Raw genomic sequence first — 21,224 nt, 5'->3', positions numbered from 1 at the left:
TGGCGTGGGGCGCGGAGGAGGCTGTGGCGGCCGGGAGCGGGGCCAAGAGCCAGCGGAGGAGTAGAGCGCACGGCCAGCCAGTCGCCGGCCTGTAGGGGAGGGGGGAAAGAAGGACGGACGAACTGAGGGCCTGCCCCGGGCCCAGCTCCCCACGAGGGTCGCTCGGCGCCGCACCACCAGCCTCTCCGCCGCCTAGCGGCTGCTGCTTTCTCCAGTTGCCCGCTGCCCGCAGGGCCCGTTGGGCTCCCGGGACAGGTCCGCGCCCCAGCTCCCGGCCGCGGCTTCGCGGCGGCCACCGCCTCCTGCCCCCTCCCGTGAGCAGGGGGAGGGACCGCTCTCGCCCCCCTTTCTCTCCGCCCCCTTCCCGCCCCCCGCAGCCTGCTCTGCCGCCGCGCTCGCTTCACGCCGGCAGCGCTGACCGGGAAAGCGGCACCCTCCGCTCTGCCAGTCAGCCGGTGGAGGCAGAGGTAGCGGCAGCGGCGGGCTTTAGGCCGCCCTGGCTGGCGTTGCTCTCTGCCGGGCGGGAGCCGGAGGCCGGCGGAGGCGGGCGCTGATGGAAGTGTGAAGAGGTGGCGGCGGGGCCCCGGGAATGTGAGGCGGCGCGTGGCGGCGGCGCGGAGCGTGAGAGACGAGGAGCAGGGGTGGGGGCGCGGGAGCGGCGGCTGCGCTACGGCTTCAAGCCCAGCTCTCCTGGCCCCGACGCGGGCTTAGCCTCCTGCCTTGGCTCGGGCGGGCGCCCGTTGACCCTTCGGCCCGCTCCTCCCGCTGCTTGCCCGCCCTGGAGCTGGGGGCAGGGTGCCATTGGAAGCGCGGGGCTTGGCTCTCTGATTCATTCATTCTCCGCTGACTGGAGCCTCAGACCCTCTGTGCTCCGAAGAGAGGAGGGAAGAGGGGGCAGCCGCGAATGTAGGGCCGGGCGCGAGCCGGGCTCCATTGTGTTCGGCGGCGGGGGGCGGGAAGGGGCTGAGGGAGGTGGGATCGGGCCCCCTCCTCCAGCTCCCTGGCGTGCGCTGCGTCCCCAGCCTGCTGCCAGCCTGGAAATGGCTCCGTTTATTCTCCTCGGGAGAATGAATCGATCCTGCCTAGCCTTCTCTTCCTCCTCCCCACCTCGTCTCTGCTCCGAGTCTTAGGAGGAGAAACACTAAAAAAGACAGATTCCAATGTGGAGTGCCGTGCAGGTTGCGAGCTGCTGGGTTTGCACTTCGAGGAGATTTTTCTATGTAGTTTTTTTCCTAATGTGAGTGCAGGGAAACCGTGGCATTACTGCTTTTGGGATTTTTATTCACGTGCACGTCGCGTTTGGTTGCTCGATCCACCCCTGGGGACCTGGTGTGGTGGAGAAATTTGAACCCGCAGCCTTAGCTCCGAAAAGGCCGAGTTACCTGGCTACCCCTGAGTGTCTAGGAGGACTTGAACGAAATGACCAGCGAACTCATTTTTAATAGGACTCGGTGAAGCCGGATTCTGCATTTTCCTACTTGTAGACTCATTTTGTGGAATAGAGTTGATCGCTGTCTCCTCCGCAAAGCATTTTAACTCCAATAAGCAAATGCCGCCTCTGTTTGAACGTTTTGGTATTTACAAGAGAGAAATCATTTTACCTAAGAGAACTAATTGAATTGGCAGCATCCTTGAAATACCTCCGGACAAGGATCTGGGGGTGGGGGTGGAAAGGCAACTGCGAAACAGCAGCCGGAGAAATTCCTTTGGAAGTTATTCCGTAGCATTAAGAGCTGAAACTTCAGAGCAAGTTTTCACTGGGCAAAATGGGGTAAGGAATTTTGTGCTTAACAGCTTCGAATCTGTTTATGTATGTGTATTATTGAGCGGTGGTGGCGATTGTGTTTTGTGTTTTCAAATAAACTTGCCACCTTGCTAAGCTGGTCATACTTTAAAGAAATAAGCATGCTAACCTTTTCAGTTATTTTTGCATTTTTGTAGAGTAGTACCAGAGGTCATAAATAAGGAGAACATATCGTTTGTAACTTGAATGTGGATTTGTGAGTAATAATTACAAAGACAACGCATCCTACACTTTACTGATCAGACCGCTGCATCAGTTTGTAATCGAAATCACATTATCTTAGCTTTTGCTGATGGTTCTCTTTCAAAGAGAAGTACTGCATTCTCTCAGTACTTTTAGAATAATGAGTTGCACAAAGGAACGATTGTAATGAGTGGCTAGACAACAGTCCTTGAAAGTGATCCAGAGTAAATTGTTGCCCTCACGGTGCCCTCTGTTTCGCCCTTGAATATTCAAAGCTAAAATGTATGGAATTGATTTACTGGAGGGTAAAACGAAAATCTGAAATTCAGTTTTACTGATGCGGTCACCATGGTGCGGGTGCATTCCACAGGAAAAGGCTTTTTGTTGAAAAAACTTGTTCACTCTTTTTGTTTTTAGCTTTTAAGCTCAGCCCTTCAGTTTGTGTTAATATATCAGATCTACACCTGCCTTCAGACCCAGAGCCAACCGAGAGTGCATTTTCCAGCCGTTTATTAACTCTTCACACTGTGGGTTGATGAAATGTTAGTGATACTTCCTAATTTAAGCTGGAAACCCATAATATGTTAATGGAGTAACCTCATTTCATTGACATATTGTCAGTGCTTTTTGGCAGAAGTACTTTGAGAATTTCCTCTTTGTGTGTGTGGTTGAACAAACACATCTAAAGTGTAGTTGAAGGACAGGTTTTGAAAGAATGGACTGTGAAATTCATTGTGATGCTTTAGGGATGTACACACGGTTGAAACTTTCTGAGGAAAGTTCTTGAATAGTACCTTCTTTTTGGTGTTAGAATTTGAATTTTAATATGCATAGCTTTGAACATTTAGAACATGTTGTAGGAGACTTTCCTCAGGAATTAATGACAAAAGTGATAATGGTTTTAAAAACTTAAATGACAAGTGATGAGTGTATATATAACTTGCATGATTTGGAGATACTGCTAAGAGTAATTAAAATACCTCATTCTATTTCTAGCGCTGCTATTAGTAGCTTAGTTATCTGAGGCAAATTACTTAACCTCTGTGGACTCTATTATCTGTAAATTGAAGGAGTTAGAGATGACTTAAATATTTTTCCAACCTGTAAAAAACGAATTATTTTCTTTTTGTTCTCCTCATTTTAATGATCACTGGTTGGTTTCTGGAAGTAGATCTTTCTGATGGAGACCGTTTTCTCTCTAAGCAGTTTAAGCACTTAAACGCTGAAAAATAATGGCATTTGAAAAATGTTTTGGATGAATTGCACCCATTTAAAATGAGAGAAAATACTGAAAAATACTACTGTTTAAAACCTTTGAAATATGGCTTCCCTTGAGCATCTGCAGCTCTGTTTAAAACATGTTGGAGGAAAAAAAAAAATCAAGCAGCAGTTTTTCATGTTGATCGTTGCATTTTGTCTAGACTGTGGAGTAGCAGCACCCTGGAAGAAAATCAGTTTTCCACAACCTTTAAGCTGCATGAATGCCCGTCATTTTACCAAGGGAAGCTTAGGATGAATTTTTTTTTTCCTGCCTCAGATTTATTTGTACAAATAGCACAGGAGGACCTCAGCCCCATGCAGATGGCGGCCTGGGCTGGGTGGTGGGGGTGGGGGTTGCACCAGTCCTTCCGTCCTTACGTTGGTAAACAGAGATCTCTACTCTGAAGCCTTTGTAGGGGCCTGGGCACCTTTGGGAGCCTGAGCTGGAACTGAAGCTGGAGCTGCAGGCTGGGCCTTGTTTTGATCCTTGGCTTTGGCCTTGCCCTTGGCCTTTGGCTGGCACAGCCTGAGCCCCTTAGCAGTGTGGGCACGAGCATACTTCCCAAGCTTGGGGTCGGCAATGTAGGCAAGTCAATTGGGCTTGCAGCTGACACCCTTTGGGATCTTGGGCTTACCCTCCTTGGGCTTTATGAGGGCCTTGATAGCCTCGGCACGTGCACTCATGGCCTTGGTGGTGTTGGCCTGCATCTTTAGGCCCTTCTTGTGCTTTTTGGCAAAGCACATGTTCCTCAGGAACTTGGGGTCCACCCCTTTAAGAGATTCGTATCTTTGTGATTGGGGTTTCTTGGTACCATTTCTGTGCCATTTTCGGGACTGGTTGTGTGTGGTATGTGGTTCTTGGACTTGGCCATGTTTGCACCTTAAGCCACGGCTCCCGAAGGGCCTACAACTGGAAGAGAGGATAAATTTAATACTGAGGGGGCTAGTGTTTAAAATGAGAGAGTAAGTGCCACGTCTAACGTGCCTTTAGACACTTAGCAAAATTAAATTTGTTTATAAATGAGTGTATCTTCCCTTTAGTTAATAAAGTCCTATGTGTGGACTGAGGAGATAAAGGAGTGAGCATTTGTGGTGCGTTTGTTTGTTTTTGGAAAGCCTATATTTGGAGTTGTGACCCTTTCTCATTGATAGTGACTTGTTTTATCTGAGTTGAGAGAGGAAGGGTAGGTGGAAGCAGAAGAGAAGAGTGTATAGCAAAGGCATTTGCTGACATTTCCACACTTTATGGGTATTTATGCCTAATAAATATTTGTGGAATTAGCATAGCTGTCTGGACCTATTTAAAACAAAAGCAGACAGGGCTTAAAATGGCCTTTTACCTGGGCAATCCTTAATTACCTTACTGTCGTAGATATCTAAAATTGAATACTGTGAGTAAAGTGTTTCACATATTACAACTTTTTTTTTAAACTAATGTTAGGTTGTAATAAGGATTTATCTTTGTCTTAATTGTAGATATTATTGCAAGTCTAGGGGCAGTCTAAGCAAAGGAATTATTTTTAATAAAATCAGTGATTGGGCAGGAAAAAATTATGGCTCCCCAAATAGCAGTTGATGAACTTTGTGGAAATGGAAAAGAACAGCTGAAACTTGACAGTTGGCAAAGTCTGTCAAAGTATCTTGGATGCTGCATGAACCGTTGTTAATTGCAGTGAAGACAACTAAAGTAAGGGTTTGTAAAATAGGTGTATCAGATCCCCTAAAAATTAAGGCATTCATTTACATAAAATGAAGTCTTTGAAAAATTTTGAAGCCTCAGTGAGGAGCCCCTGTTAGGTATGACCTCCCACCCCCAACCTTCAAATATTATCTCATAATGAGAGCAGTGAATCAGTAGCTATTTCAGAACTATTAGAGTAAGCAACAGAAATCTAGTAATTTCAGCCAGTTATTTCATGATACCCTTTGTTTTTACTTACCTCATATTGGCAACCTAGTGCCATCAGCAGTTGATAAGAATTCTTTCTTTCTTTTCCCCTGTTAAGAGCTAGTTATACATAAAATGGGGCTCTCCCTGCTAATGGAATCTGTTAATGCTGTTTCTGATTTATCTCACCTGCCCATGGGAACCTCTGGAGTCCTCCTTCTCCCTTTTTCCCCAAATAACTTCCAGAAGCATGGACATCAGTGCTGCTACATTGCAGCCCAAACTGAGTTTCTTTGCTGAAAGACACAAAGCTGACACCACCTTTTGCCTCAGTCTGCAGTTCTGGGTTGTAGCAAAAATGTGAAAATCTTGATCCAACACTGTGAATGGGTTTTATTGCAAGGATAATCATCCTGTCGTTCCTGACAACAGACGAGTTAGATGCAAGTCCTTAATTCTTCATTTGTTCACTTAACCGACTTTGAACCTGTGTTATAGTGCATGTACCTAGCTCAGTGCTGCTGATATGAAGGCCAGTACAAAGTACTCCTTCCCTTAGTTTATACTTTACAAGTTGAGAAGACAGTCAAGCCTAAAATTAAAATGTGCAATGAAATTTTGTAGGAGCTATAATGTAGGGGGTTATAGACACAAAGTGTGTATGTTGGGGGGGGGCATTCGCTGCTGAAGGAAGCATAAAAAGGCTTTGTGGAGGAGGTGATAGGTGTTAAATACTGAAAGATGAGTACAAGTGAGCCTCTTAGACAAATTAGAGGGCATTCAAGGCAGAGGGAAAAGTGATTGACAACACTAAAATGAGGAACTGCAAAGAAGTTTGGCGTGACAAGCTTGTTTGCTTGAGCTCCCTTTGGTGTAGCAAAAGATAGGTCTAGAGCCTTATTATGCAGGGGCTGAGTTAGAGAGCCATGTAGATAAATGAAAGATTGGATGATCCTGTAGTTTAGTATGTTTGGAGGGTTTTTTGGCTATGACCCATTGTAAAGATAAGCATCTTTACATTGCAACCTAATATGCTTGTATATAAATGATAAAATGTCACTACATGATACCCATGCTTTGTATGATCCACTCTGGTAGTTTCTATTCTGTTCCATTCTATTTTATTTTTAAGATAGACTGATGATGGTGACCCACTCTATTTAACAACTCTGTAGTAGCAACTGGTAATTTGAAAAGCACTTCTCTTCTGTGTGAAGATTACTAAAGGGTTTTAAACAGAGTAAGGACATGATCAGGGAAGTAGAGTGAGGAAGCAGTTTTTAAAATCATTTAAAATTTCGTTTTGTGTCTTACATCCTGTGGAAACACCAAGCCAGAACAGTGAACCCTGGCTGGGTAGAGGAAGTGGATAGTTGGGCAGGTCCTGGAAAGTTCTGAAGTGGAGAGGGAAGGGATGGTGACTTAGAGATGTATAGTTGGCTGAGTGGGGCTCCTTCAGAATTAGGGCATTTCATGTGCAGAGGTAATAATGTAGCGAAGAATATGGTGTGTTCCTAGCAAGGTCACTAACTCAGATGGCTCATAAAATAGTGAATTTGCAAGTTAAGGGGTTGATAGAAGAAACTTTCCTTATTCATAGTTTATAGTTTTGAGTGATTAAACATCTCAGAAGAAAAGATAGTAACATCCCAAAAGGTCTAACCTCCCTACTGCCATGTGATTTTTGTGTGTTTTTTTCCTTAAGTCTTTAGTGTTTAGTTGAAGTATTTATTTTTGGTTACTGGATTGTTATTTGGGATTAATATAACTAACTGGACAGAAGAGTAGGGAAAATGAGTGCCGAGTGCTTAATGTTTACTGGTATAATTTTTTCTCATGTATTTTTTAAATGACTACAAAACAATTTACACTGATTTATATCTCAGGACCTATCTAGTGGAATGAAATGTGCAGTTTTTTGTGTGTGTTACATGTTTGTAATGCCTTATGGCCTATGGCTAATATTTGTTTGTTTTTGAAAAATTGAGTGATTTTGAGGCATTGTAAAGTTTCAGGTTTGTTAAATATTTTCATTTCAAAAGAATCTACATATGATAAAGAATATGTAGATTTTAGGTCACCTACAAGAATTGAGATAAAATTTTCAAATCTTAATGAGCATTGCAAGAGTAGGTGAAACTTTTTAGAAACTAATCATTCAGTGGTCTTCAACATGTGAATAAAATCATATATATATTTATATTTGTTTTCTCTCTCTTTCTTTCTTCCTTCCCTCCCTCCCTCCCTTCCTCCCTTCCTCCCTCCCTTCCTTCCTTCCTTCCTTTCTTTCTTTCTTTCTTCTTTTTCTTTTCTTTCTTTTCTTTCGTTCTTTCTTCTTTTGACAGTTCAGTGGCCCATGCTGGAGTGCAGTGGTGTGATCATGGCTCACTGCAGCCTTGACCTCTCAGGCTCAAGTAATCCTCCCGCTTCAGCCTTCTGAGTAGCTGGGACTTAGAAGTTTACACCACCATAGCAGGCTAATTTTTGTATTTTTTGTAGAGATGGGGTTTCATCGTGCTGCCTAGGCTGGTCTTGAGCCCCTGAACTCAAGTGATCTGTCTGCTTTGCTATGAGCCATCGCACCTGGCCAAAATCGTATATTTTAATCTTAATTTTTGTAGCACACCTCTCCATAATCTCTAAAATTAGGACATCCATAATGACTCTCTGTTAAAAGAGTCAGTTTTATTGATGAACTTAATGCTCTTAATTTTAGCATTTCATACCTTTTGATACTTCTTTTTTCATCTGTCTTGAGTGTAACATGTTGGTCATTTCTGTGCTCCTTCATGAAATGTCTGAGAAAGGAAAAAAAGATGAAACTGGTAAGAATGCTGCTTGTTTAAACAGTATTTTTGAGGGAAATTATATTATCGACACATGCAGTCTTTTTTGTTTTGTCTTCTTTCATTTTTTTAAAATCTTGTTTTTAAAAGTTTAAAAAAATTTGTTCACTTCTCTGGTAAGTACAATTTAGAATTACTATTTTTTTGTCTGCTAAACATTTCAGATAATGGAATAAATTTTATGGGGGCATCTTTTTAACTATTCCTTCATTGAGGTTTTGACCCTCCAATAATGGACTGTGAAGCCAGTATGGCTCTTGTGTAGTTAAAATAATTTTATATATAGAACTAACATTTGTCTTAGTTAAGAACTGAATTTTATTGACCTTTATATGTGTTTTTTTCTTTTAAGGTAGGCTAGTAAAGGAAGGCAGAAAGTCACTGTTTTCTGTTTTGTATCAGAAAATAAAAGTGTTTCTAAACCACCCCCCCATCAGCAATCTAATCAATATTTTATCTTCATAGTATACTTACCTTTGCATTTTCTTTACCTTTTGAAAAATCACCATCTCTTAACACCTAATATTAATGTTAGCTTAAAAAATAGCTTGGCTTTATGAACATCTTATTTTAATGTTCTTCCACAAAATAAGAAGAGTTTCCATGTTATCTTTTGAGAAGTGTTGGCACTGAGTCGTCAAAGCACAACAGTTGTAAGAATTGAGGGCTTTTTGTAAAATTACCAAACAAGAGTTAGGTAGAAATTAAACATAAGCAAAGAGCTGTGTTAGGAACCACAGATACTAAAGCTATTTCATTATAAGGTCATTGAAAGTCATGTTTATTATGTCAGGTCTGTTGGCATGTCTGGATCCATGTGGTCACATGCTTCAGAGCCCAGAGGCCTGTACAAGAGAATGTCCTTGATTCCCCTCTCCCTTTCCCCCAGAATGGTTTGTTCCTCATTTGTCACTGTCTAGTTGAGAAGTCTTTTTTGAGATGGAGTCTTGCTGTGTTGCCCAGGCTGGAGTGAAATGGCACGATCTCAGCTCAGTACAACCTCCACCTCCTGGGCTCAGGTGAACCTCCTGCTTCAGCCTTGAGTGTAGTTGGGACTACAGGTGGCGCCACTATACCTGGCTAATTTTTGTATTTTTGTAGAATGGGGTTTCACCATGTTGGTCCTGACCTCAAGTGATCTGCCTACCTTGGCCTTTCAAAGTGCTGGGATTATAGGTATGAGCCACTGCACCCAGCCAAGTTGGGGAGTCTTAATAGAAATCTACTGAGAGGCATAGCTCTGATACATATATCTTGGGGTACTATACATTGTTCTTCCTAACCCACTAGTGTATAGTGCAGTACACATGTGCAATATTGGAAGGATTTGGGGGAATTAGTGCTCATATACAGAAAATCCTGATTTCTAGCAGTTGGGCCTATACAGTTATTTTTCTCATAATTTTTGTAGCTAAATTTTTGGATCCTTTTACCTTTATATTTACATATATCTCAATCTTAAGTAGTTATAATCTTTCTTCTGTCTTATTTAAGTATTTATAAGGGTTGTTCTGAACAAGACTTTGTGTGAGTTGGAATTTTCTGCCTAGTTACTTTCCAGTTTCCCTCATTAGGCTCTTTTTTTTTTTTTTTTTGACGGAGTTTCGCTCTTGTTACCCAGGCTGGAGTGCAATGGCACAATCTCGGCTCACCGCAACCTCCGCCTCCTGGGTTCAGGCAATTCTCCTGCCTCAGCCTCCTGAGTAGCTGGGATTACAGGCACGCGCCACAATGCCCAGCTAATTTTTTGTATTTTTAGTAGAGACGGGGTTTCACCATGTTGACCAGGATGGTCTCGATCTCTTGACCTCGTGATCCACCCGCCTCGGCCTCCCAAAGTGCTGGGATTACAGGTGTGAGCCACCGCGCCCGGCCCATTAGGCTCTTAATAATGGTCTTTAGGACATGACTATCAAAGACCTCAAAATACTCACATTAGGCATTTCTGTCAGTAAGTCCTCCTGGAAGGTAAGTCTGTACATTCCTAAATGTATATGGGACAGTTATTTTGAACCTATTATAATTAAGTTGTTTATCCCTTTACCTTTCTTTGCCCTTTTTTTGTTTTGCTTTTTGTTTTTTTTTTTCCTTATTCCTTTGTAAAACAGTAAGTACTGTTTTCTCTCTAACTCTGTTGTTATGAATCACTGTCTCATGGCTTTTAACATTAAAATTTGTGGGCTTTGCTTAATCACCCCGCCAGCTCCCAAGATGTTTACAGATTGAGGATTCCGCCTACTCTTGTTTACTCAGTATTGCCAGGGATATGTATACATTAAGCTCAATGGGACTACTCCCAAAACCTTCCTTGATAAACCTTTTGTGTGCCCAGCTACAGGTACAGGTGTCTTTGATTAGTTGATATTCCTTAGTGTTTTCTGACTTTCTTGAGATTCTGTTGATTAAAAAAAAAAAAAATCTAGATCTTGCAGGCTGCCGTTTTCCTTACCCAACTGATAATCTATAAGATTTTAGTTGTGTATTTCATTGTTGCTTTCATTTAGTATTTTACTATTGTTAAATTGATATTTATTTCTATGCCTATGTTAGTATAGTGGAAATAGGTATTAATGATGACATTACTGTTTAATTTTATTTTGAGTACAGATGCTTTGGAACAACATAGGTTTTAACTGTGTGGGTTCACTTCTATGCAGAGTTTCTTCCACCTCTGTCACCCATGAGACAGCAAGACCAACCCTTCCTCTCCCTCCTCCTCAGCCTACTCAACATGAAGATGAGGAGGATAAGGATGTTTATGATGATCCACTTCCACTTAATGGATAGTAAATACATTTTCTCTTACAATTTTTCTTTTTCTTTCTTTTTCCTTTGAGACAGAGTCTCACTTTGTTGCCTAGGCTGGAGTGCAGTGGCGTGATCTTGGCTTACTCCAATCTCTGCCTCCTGGGTTCAAGCAATTCTCTTGCCTTAGCCTCCTGAGTAGCTGGGATTATAGGTGCAGCCACCATGCCTAATTTTTGTATTTTTAGTAGAGACAGGGTTTTGTCGTGTTGGCCAGGCTGGTCTCGAACACTTGAGCTCAAGTGATCTGCCCACCACAGCCTCCCAAAGTGCAGGGATTACAGGTATGAGCCACCAAGCCTGGCCTGATTTTCTTAATAACATGGTCTTTTCTCTAGCTTACTTAATTATATGAATACAGTATATAATACATGTAACATACAAAATGTGTGTTAATTGACTATGTTATAAGGCTTCTAGTCAACAGTAGGTTATGAGTAAAGTTTTTGAGGAGACAAAAGTTACATGCAAATTTTTTTTTTTTTTTTGAGACGGAGTTTCACTCTTGTTGTCCAGGCTGGAGTGCAATGGCGCAATCTTGGCTCACTGCAACCTCCGCCTCCTGGGCTCAGGCAATTCTCCTGCCTCAACCTCCTGAGTAGCTGGGATTACAGGCACGCGCCACCATGCCCAGCTAATGTTTTGTGTTTTTAGTAGAGACGGGGTTTCACCGTGTTGACCAGGATGGTCTCGATCTCTTGACCTCGTGATCCACCCGCCTCGGCCTCCCAAAGTGCTGGGATTACGGGTTTGAGCCACCGCGCCCGGCTCATGCAGATTTTTTACTGAGTGTGGGTCAGTGCCCTTAACTCACAAATTGTTTAAGGGTCAACTGTATATTTTGAGTAATCAGTATAAAATCTAGATTGTTACAATATGGCTATTCATGTGGTGGAAGCTGTCCCAAAGAATGTTTTCAGAGATGGTACGTGGTCAATTAGAAATCAGGATGTGAAATTTTATGTTCTGTATGGCCTCAAATATATAAAATTCTGTATATGCATAAAAATGTTTGAAAGAGACTAATTAAAGTGCTACCATGTTTATTTCTGGGAGGTAAAATTATAAAATTTTGTTTTTTAGTCTTTCTGAATCTTGTAGTTTCTCTGTAATGAACATACTAAGTTTTAGAACGTCTCTTGGGTTTTAAGGGTGAGGTATTAAACAGGGAATTCTTGAGTTTTAAGGGTGAGGATATTAAAAAGAGAACTCCTCTTGGGTTATTTATTTATTTTGAGACAGAGTTTCACTCTTGTTGCCCAGGCTGGAGTGCAATGGTGCGATCTCGGCTCACTGCAGCCTCCGCCTCTTGGGTTCAAGTGATTCTCCTGCGTCAGCCCCAAGTAGCTGGGATTACAGGCATGTGCCACCACGTTTGGCTAATTTTGTGTTTTTAGTAGAGATGGAGTTTCTCCATGTTGGTCAGGCTGATCTTGAACTTCCGACCTCAGGTGATTTGCATACTTCAGCCTCCCAAAGTGCTGGGATTACAGGCATGAGCCACCACACCTGGCCTCTCTTGGGATTTAAGGGTGAGAGTTTTAAAAAAATGTTGATTATCTACAGTAAAATATTATCAGGACCAGTCATTATTCTTACATCTAGATACATGTATATATTTGTATCAATTTTAGCTTTATCTCAAATTCTATCTCATTCCTTTCAAGGTTGGCTAAAGAATACTCTAGTGCTAGCAAAACTTGTTGAAGTATAAGGAGTGTTTCTCTTGTAGTTATTGGAGTATTAGCACTAAACTGTACTTTGTATGGAGATGGAGATGCAGCTCAAAGGGAAAATGTGACTATGGGAGGTTGTGCAGCTTTGACATGGCAGAGAGTATGCTCGATCCCCTAGCTCCTTATGGTGCTTACCATTAGAACAGGTGTTCCTCAATGAATACTTACATAGATACAGATTCACTTGGAGAAGCGTTTCTAACTCTTCATAGTGCTTTACAAAGATTTATTTTTACTGCAAACTTAGTATCTTATAGGTGAGTTCGTTAAATGTATCTTGTTTTCCTTCTAGATGGTACTGAAAAAAGCTGCATTTTAATTTTAGTGTAAGTCTCTGCACAATGTATTATGCAGTTGTATCTTGAACATGGTGGGGGTTAGAGGTACTAATTGCCCTACCGACCCACATTTAACTTTTGACTCTCTCAAAGCTTAATTACTAATAGCCTACAGTTGATTGGAAGCCTTATCAATAACATAGTTGATTAACACGTATTTTATATGTTATATGTTTTATCTACTGTATTTGTACACTGGAGAATTCGTAAGCTAGATAAAACAAAGTGTCATTAAGAAAATCATAAGGAGCCAGGCACAGTGCCTCACGCCTGTAATCCCCACACTTTGGGAGGTGGATCACTTGAGGCCAGGAGTTTGAGACCAGCCTGGCCAACATGGCAAAACCCCATCTCTACTAAAAATAGAAAAATTAGCCAAGCGTGGTAGTGCATACCTGTAGTCCCAGCTACTCAGGAGGCTGAGGCACAAGAATCGCATCACTTTGAGACCAGGAGATGGAGGTTGCAGTGAGCCATTGGACTCCAGCCTGGGTGACAGAGGGAAACTGTGTTTCAAAAAAAAATCAGAAGGAAGAGAAAATATATTTACTATTCATTACATGGAAGTGAATCATCTTAAAGGTCTTCATCCTCATTTCTTCATATTGAGTAGGCTGAGGAAGAGGAGGGGTTGGTTTTATCATCTGTGGTGACAGAGGCATCTGCATTAAAAGCCTCTTTTAAGGACAAATATCCTTTCTCCTCAGTGATTTTCCTAATGGTATCTGGGAACTGATGTACTGCCTTTTGGTGGGCAGAAGCTGCTTTTCCTGTTATCTGGACATTTTTTAAGCCAAAGCTCTTCTGATATTATCAAACCATCCTTTCCTGGCATTAAATTCTCCAGCTTTAGATTCTTCATCTTGTTTTTGCTTTAAGTTATCATAAATCTACTTTTTCTCGAATCATATTAAATAGCTATTTTTTATAGTAACCCTTCACCCACAGAGAAGCCTCATTTTCAGTACGAGATTAAAAGGTATTTTGCAAAAATTGCAAGGTTTTTGCACCTGCTAGTATAGTGACAGAGATGGTTTCACAAATTGTCTTTTCTTTTTTGCAGTGGTCCTTACTCTGGATTCATTTATCTTGAAATGGTAGGCAACTGCAGCTGCAGACCTCAATCTGCAGTACATATCAGACAGTCAGCTTTTTCTTGTAAAAGCATGACTTTGCTTCTTGGGAGCACTTCCAGCATCACTAGTGGCACTTCATATGGGTCTCTTGATGTTATTCAAAGTTTATGGTATTGCACTTAAACAGGATGAAAAATATTCAAGAACTGTGATTTTACTGTGATACACAATTTACTGGAGCATTTTAAGCAGATATTCACAACACTTGAGCTCACTGCAATATCAACAAGAGTTAGCTACAAATTATTACAGTAGAATAATATGTACTAGTTAATGTTATGCTATGAGGTAATACTGCATCTTTATGTGTATTTGCACTTTTCTGAATGTGCCATGTATGGTCTGTAAGTTTTAGCCTAAGTTTTGATACATTTTAACTCTTTATAGTAGATTTGTATATATTTTATGATAGTAAATGAAAAAATAGACTAGAATCTGCATACGTTTTATGCACTCATAACGTCTTTTTCTTATTTTTTTTTTTCAGTTTTTCTAAGCTATGCAGTTCATTTGTAGATTTTTTTCAAATTGTAGCAAATCTCCAAAAATTTTTCCAATACATTTATTGAAAAAAATCAATTATAAAAATTATTCTGAGTGTACGGGTGCAGTTCAAACTCATTTAAGGGTCTACTGTATTTTGAATAAAGTACTTCTCATAAATGATTTGTTATTACATGTGTTTGGTATAGAGTTTTTAAAGTTGATATTAAAATGTAAATTCCATCAGTCAACCTTGTTATCTTTTAAAGTCCAATAATCTTTGTAGTTATTGGGTACATGAGCCTCTGGAATACTTATGTATCTATTTACATAATACATAGGCAGGCTCTAATTCTCTGAAGAACTCAAGACCAGAAAAAGAAAGCTTGAGACGTTATCTTAAAACGTTTTTCCTGAAGCTTAAAAGTGGAGACCTACAAGTAGAAGGACCAGTCATAGCATATTGTACAATTTCTGAATCATTCCAAGGTAATTATAAGTTACTTGATTTTCTCACTTGTAAGGAGAAGGTTGGACCATATTGTATCCAGATTTAAAATTATTATTTTGGAATTATTTTTCCCAGAGCTTTCAAACTCTTATGCTGTCATTGGCTGAGCAGAAAAATGTGATAGTATAAGGTACAAGACAGTAGGGATTGGTGGAGACTGTAGGAAAGTGAAGAGAAGAGGTCCTGCCTGAGGACATTCATACCCAGTGTATTCTTGAAACCCTCTGGCCAAAGAAGGACACCTGAAGCCGGACCCCTTATTCAGCAAACATTTTTTGAGCTCCTACTGGCAATTGTGACACTCTAATGTAGGTCAGATGCAGTCAGTTTGGAAATGCTTTAACTCTTGACTGAAGGAGAAAGACCAGAGCATCAGAGTCTAGTATGACAGTGGCAGAAATACTTATTAGATCAGTGGTTCTCAATTTTGAACCTGCATCAGAATCATCTTGGGGCCTTGTTAAAAAGAAAACACAGATCGCTGGAGTTCCTTCACCCCCCGAGTTTTTGATTCAGTGGGTCTAGTAATGGGGCCCATGAATTTACTCTTCTAACAGATTCCCAGGTCATGCTGATGTTGCTGGTCCAAGGAACGTACTTTGAAAGTGGCTGCATTTGATAAATGAAGCTTACAAATCAAATGTGAGAAACTTTTGTCCATTCAAAAGCTTCAGTGACTCATAAAGCACTCTTGCTTCCTTGCTACCCCTTCCTTTTGAAGTTGCAAAAACTAGAACCTTGAACTAAGAGGGAAAAACCTGATTGAGCTGCCCTTTTTTTTGTTTCTTTGAGACAGAGTTTTACTCTTTCTCCCAGGCTGGAGTGCATGATCTTGGCTCACTGCAACCTCCACCTCCTGAGTTCAAATGATTTTCCTGTCTCAGCTTCCTGAGTAGCTGGGATTACAGATGCGCACCACTACTGCTGGCTAATTTTTGTATTTTTTTTAGTAGAGATGGGACTTCACCGTGTTGGCCAGTCCGGTCTTGAAATCCTGACCTCAGGTGATCCACCCACCTTAGCCTCCCAAAGTGCTGGGATTACAGGCGTGAGCCACTGCACCTAGCCCTGTCTGTTTTTTATAAGCGAAAATATCCAAGACAACTTGAAATTGGTCTCTAATCTTTTTAAACCTGATTACTTTTAACAATATTTAGCAGTTATGCCCATTTCTTGGTGAGAATTACTTCTGCTTTTTGATATTCCTGAATGTATTGTTTTTTAAACTACTAGATACTACTTTGACTTTTGAAGTTTTCTGCTTTTGGAAGAAATCTTATTTACTTCTAAGTTGATTTATTCTGTCTAGATATCCTTAAGTTTGTTGAGACAAAGTCTTACTCTGTTACCCAGGCTGGAGTGCAGTGGCGTGATCTCAGCTCACTGTAGCCTCCTGGGTTCAGACAGTTCTCCTGCCTCAGCCTCCCGAATGGCTGGGACTAAGGTGCATGCCACCACATTTGGCTAATTTTTGTATTTTTTAGTAGAGATGAGGTTTCACCATGTTGTCCAGGCTGGTCTTGAACTCCTGGCCTCAAGTGATCCACCCACCTTGGCCTCCCAAAGTGCTGGAATTATAGGCATGAGCAACTGTGTCTGGCCTAAAATTTTTTTATTCCCTAAATTATCTTTCTTTTGTGTTCCTTTATTGTTGATTTAGTTTATTTCATTTTGGAAGCTATCCTGGAATACCTGGTGAACCTCAGTTGTATAGGATACTAAAAAGCTTTTTGTGAATCAGTGAGTCCTGTCACTGGTGGACTTCGTCTTAGAGATTTAGGTGGTGAACTGGCCTAAATTTTTTTGGCTAGTCCTGAAGTGTCAGTCTGGGGAGATCTGTTGTCTAAGATTATAAGTTTTTCTATGACAGTGTTCATTTTCTTTAGAGGAGAATCTTCCTATGTAGAGTTCTAATCTTGACATTCTGAGAGCAAGGTAAGTATATTTTCTGTTATATACCTATAAGATACATTGTCTGCTATAATCTGAAAGCCAGGAATGGGATAGTTTTTGTAGGGGCAAGGTTCTGTTTGCAGCCTTTCTCTTGGTGCTCCTATTTTAGGCCCCACTCCTGTCTTCTGCTATTGGAAAAGGTAGTTGGTTGACTGTGGGAAGGAGTGGGAATCTCATTGCTCTGTTATGTAAACCTTCAATCAGCTCCTCCATTTCAGTCCCATACTTCACGCCTCCTCTGCGGTCCCTTTGCCTCTAAATTCTAGCCAGCAGGAATTTAGTTCTAAATTCACTTAGTTCCCTCTTTGCATGCACTTTTATTATAGTTTCCTTGGTTTTGTCAAGCCAGGCATTATTTCTTCTATTTTCCATCTTTAGTACATTTTGAAAACTGTATAAAGTTACTTAGGAACTACTGCTGCTTTTTACAGTCTTTGGTGTTATAAGTTTAAATACCTTTTTTTCCCCTTCACTTTCATTTTGGTGGAATTTTGGAAAAGGAAGATAAATGAGTACAATTAATTTGCCATGTTTAACCAGAATCACTGAGCCCTTAGCTTTTGAATTTCTATAAGGCATCTTTCGGAATGTGCTGACACTGTTGACAGTTAATTGATTGGAATTTGGTGGATGATAAAGTGTTGGCTTTCTAAAAATCGCTCCCTGTAACCAACACCTGAAAACTCAATGTATGATGTAAGCATATCTTAAAATTAAAAACTTAAAATTGATCATCAACCCAAACCTAAGGAAAACAGAGCACTGACTCAGCTGTGTCAGGTAACTAAGGTATTGCCTAACACTGTGCCTCGTGAGCACTTATAAAAAACACGAAGCACTTAATTTGTGTCATGAGTCATGCCAGGCACTGGTAATACCAAGATGAGTAGATAGCCATGTAAATAAGAAAATTACATTACTGTGATTTAAGTGCTGTAATAGAAATGTATGTTGTGTTTGGGAGCACAGAGAAGGAAGTGCCCACCTCCACCTTGGAAGATCAGAGAAAGCTTCGTATAGCCAGCCATGTTTGTTTTGAGCTTTAACAAACAAGAGTTGGGGGAGGGGAAGTTGTGTGAGGGGTTGTAAGGGTATTTTAGGCAGAGAGGTGGCACAAGTAAAGCTTCAGAGGTGAAGTATGCTAATTAGAAAGTTAAGGTAGTTAAGGGAGATGTGACTAGAAGGATAGAGGCTAGATCAAGACTATGTCATATTAAGAGGATTGTACTCTTCTAGATTAATGGTCTTCAAATATTTTTGATGCAGCACCCATCTCAAAGATTTTGAACATCTTCTTCCATATGTGTATGTTTATAAAATTATATGTACTCTCCATATTAATATGTATACATATTTAATGTGTTTGTCATAAAACATATATAAAACTAGAAATGACAGGAGAATAACTTCTTCCTGCTTACAACTTTAGAAGCTATTAAGTAATGGTGAGCAGTAGAATAATTTTAAGTTGGTAGTTACTACCATGCTTGCATGTTACATCAACTACTCAGGCTGCAATATGGAGGAAGTTTTGGACTTGGAGAAGGCAGGTAGAGAGAAAAATGCTTGGGTGTCTTAGAGACACTCAAATTTTATTATTATTTTTTGAGATGGAGTTTTGCTCTTGTTGCCCAGGCTGGAGTGCGATGACACGATCTGGGCTCACTGAAACCTCTGCCTCCTGAGTTCAAGTGATTTTCCCACCTCAGCCTCCCTAGTAGCTGGGATTACAGGGACCTGCCATCATGCCCGGCTAATTTTTGTATTTTCAGTAGAGCAAGAGTTTCACCATGGTCAGGCTGGTCTCAAACTCCTGACTTCAAGTGTTCACCTACCTTGGTCTCCCAAAGTATTGGGATTAGAGGCGTGAGCCACCGCACCCAGCTGAGACACTCAAATTTAATTGCAAGATAGGTTAATTGCAGCAATTTAGTCAAGCATAATGGCTTGAATTAAAACAGAGTATAACAGGGCTTGAATTCAAGAGATTTAAGTAGTAATGTCTATAGCGTTGACAGTGAACTGGATAGATATTATGAGAAGTAAGAGATTGCCTTGGTCAGCCATTGGCTGATAAAGGGAACCAAAAGGAGAGAAACAAGTTTGTAGCAAGATGAGATGACAAATTGAAGGAACCTTGAGATATTGTGGTCAACCAAATGAGAATGCTTTATAGTTGAATATTGTTGGTCTGGTATTCAAGAAAAGAGAACTGGGCTGGGGATAGAGTTTTGGGAATCATTAGAATGTATAATTTTTGGTTGAAGCTGTGGATGTGGATGAGCTCATGCAGGGTATTTATAGAAAAGAACAGATCAGGCATCTCTGGGAATAGTCATTTAAGGGACAGCTGAGAAAGCTGTCAGGTGAGAATAGTGTCACAAGAGCCAAGAAAGGGAGTGAGTTTCAAAAAATAAGTAGTAGCCAGGATCAAATGTAGCAGAAACATCAAATGAGGCAAGAAACAATTAAATTGGATAAGTAATGGTCCTTTAACAATCTTACCTTGTTTGAGAAGCCTAGGGTGGAAATCAAATTGCCATGAAGTGAAGGTGTTGAAGGATGAGGAGCAGACACTAGAAATGTGTCTTCTTCTCCTTTAAAACCAAGCATCTTAGAAATAGTAGCTTCAGCAAGCTCTGGGGTTCAGGAAGTTCTTTTGGTTTTGTGTACAAAATGGGATTAAGCATTTTTTTCGGAGCTGGGAAAGGAGTCCATGGCAAGTGATATTTAAAAAATTACAGTAGAGAGGCATAATTATTGAGGAGTTGGGCGAGAATGTGGAGCACAGGTGGAGGAGTTAACCTTCAGTAGGAGGAATAGTGTCCTGATAGACTGAAGGGAAGTATATGACTAGTTTGTAGGTTAAAGAGCAGGAGACTGTGAGGGAATTCCTTAGTTGAGGGACTCTATTTCCTCCATTCATTGATTTAACAAACATTCATTGATTACCTGTTATGTGTCAGGCAGTGTTCTGAGTGCATGAGATCTGTGAACAAAGAGCCTTGCCTTCATGGAGCTTACATTCCAGTGAATGATAAAAGGCAGGGTCATCTGCTAAGTGTAGGGATATAAAGGTTGGTCAGAGCCTTGGGAATAGAGGGAAGAATGGGAGACAGTGCTGAGGAGCCTAAAGGTCCCCAATGAGATTAGAAGTCACACATTCTGGTGTTCTTGAAACCATCTAAATCTTGTTATTATTGTACCTGAAGAGCACAGTAGAATTAGAAGGGTTTGCAGAGTGTGTTAGAAGAGTTTTCATTTTCAAGCTAGTTGTGGTGGCTTAGGCCTATAATCCAAGCACTTTGAGAGGCTGAGACGGGTGATCACCTGAGGTCAGGAGTTCAAGACCAGCCTGGCCAACATGGTAAAACCCTGTCTCTACTAATAATAAAAAAATTAGCTTGATGTGGTGGCACACCTCTGTTCTTCTAGCTACTCCCGAGTCTGAGGCATGAGAAATCGCTTGAACCTGGGAGGTAGAGGTTGCGAGCCGAGATTGCACTACTACACTCCAGCCTGGGTGACCGAGTGAGACTGTGTCTCAAAAAAACAAAACCCAAAACGGTTTTCATTTTCTTCATTCTGCTGAAAATGAAGGAAGAAATGGGTACATCCCATTTTTGTAGTGTTCTATTCTGTTATTTTAATATATGTATCACTTTTTCCCCCTTAGTTGACCTTTTCCTTCTATAGAGAATATCTCTTATCTTGGAAGATAAGTATTAAATTGCCAAAACATCACCAATTTTTTTAAACATTTGATGCCTTTTCTGTGGAAAACATCCTGAAACCCAGTCCTGTGGAGAGTCTTAGAGGTCTTCTGAGGTCTGGGATTGCATTTGATATTTGTATGCCCATTGCCTACTACTGCCCAGTACACATACCACACACAAAGCACTTGCACTCCTGTGAACCAAGGTGTATTAGGGATGATTTAATAAGGTGTTTTTTTTTCCTTTTTTCATACCTAGGAAAGTAACAGAAGTTAATTGATTGGTATAAGCACTTAAATATTGCTCTAATTTTTTACTAAGAATTCAGTAGATTATTATTTTGGAAACAGTTTCACAAGTTATCCTATCTTCCTTATTCTTGGTAAATATTTTGGGTCTTTCTGGACAAGGGTACACTTTTCAGTCAAAGTAGTTTCACCCAAAGTAATTTTACCTGTGTACTAATTCTATTATATCCTCAATGGTGGATTTTTTTAAACTAGGGGACTTACGTGATGATGGAATGCATTTAACTACATTAAGCAATATTTGTTAAATGATAATA

At 40.7% G+C, this 21,224-nt stretch overlaps 1 protein-coding gene across 1 annotated transcript in view; it reads left to right on the top strand.

Moving 5' to 3' along the window:
• The first annotated feature begins 381 nt into the window (after positions 1-381).
• HOMER1 (homer scaffold protein 1) overlaps positions 382-21,224 on the top strand; it is a 148,499-nt gene continuing 127,656 nt past the window's right edge. The window contains exon 1 of the mRNA XM_017507296.2: positions 382-1,771. Coding sequence (XP_017362785.1) covers positions 1,767-1,771 — 5 coding nt within the window. The 5' untranslated portion in view covers positions 382-1,766. The remainder of the gene's footprint in view (positions 1,772-21,224) is intronic.

This window comes from Cebus imitator, unplaced genomic scaffold (genome assembly GCF_001604975.1).
Source record: "Cebus imitator isolate Cc_AM_T3 unplaced genomic scaffold, Cebus_imitator-1.0 Scaffold16, whole genome shotgun sequence".
NCBI lineage: Eukaryota > Metazoa > Chordata > Mammalia > Primates > Cebidae > Cebus > Cebus imitator.
Note: the sequence above shows the minus strand (reverse complement) of the source record. Positions and strands in the feature narration are given on the sequence as shown.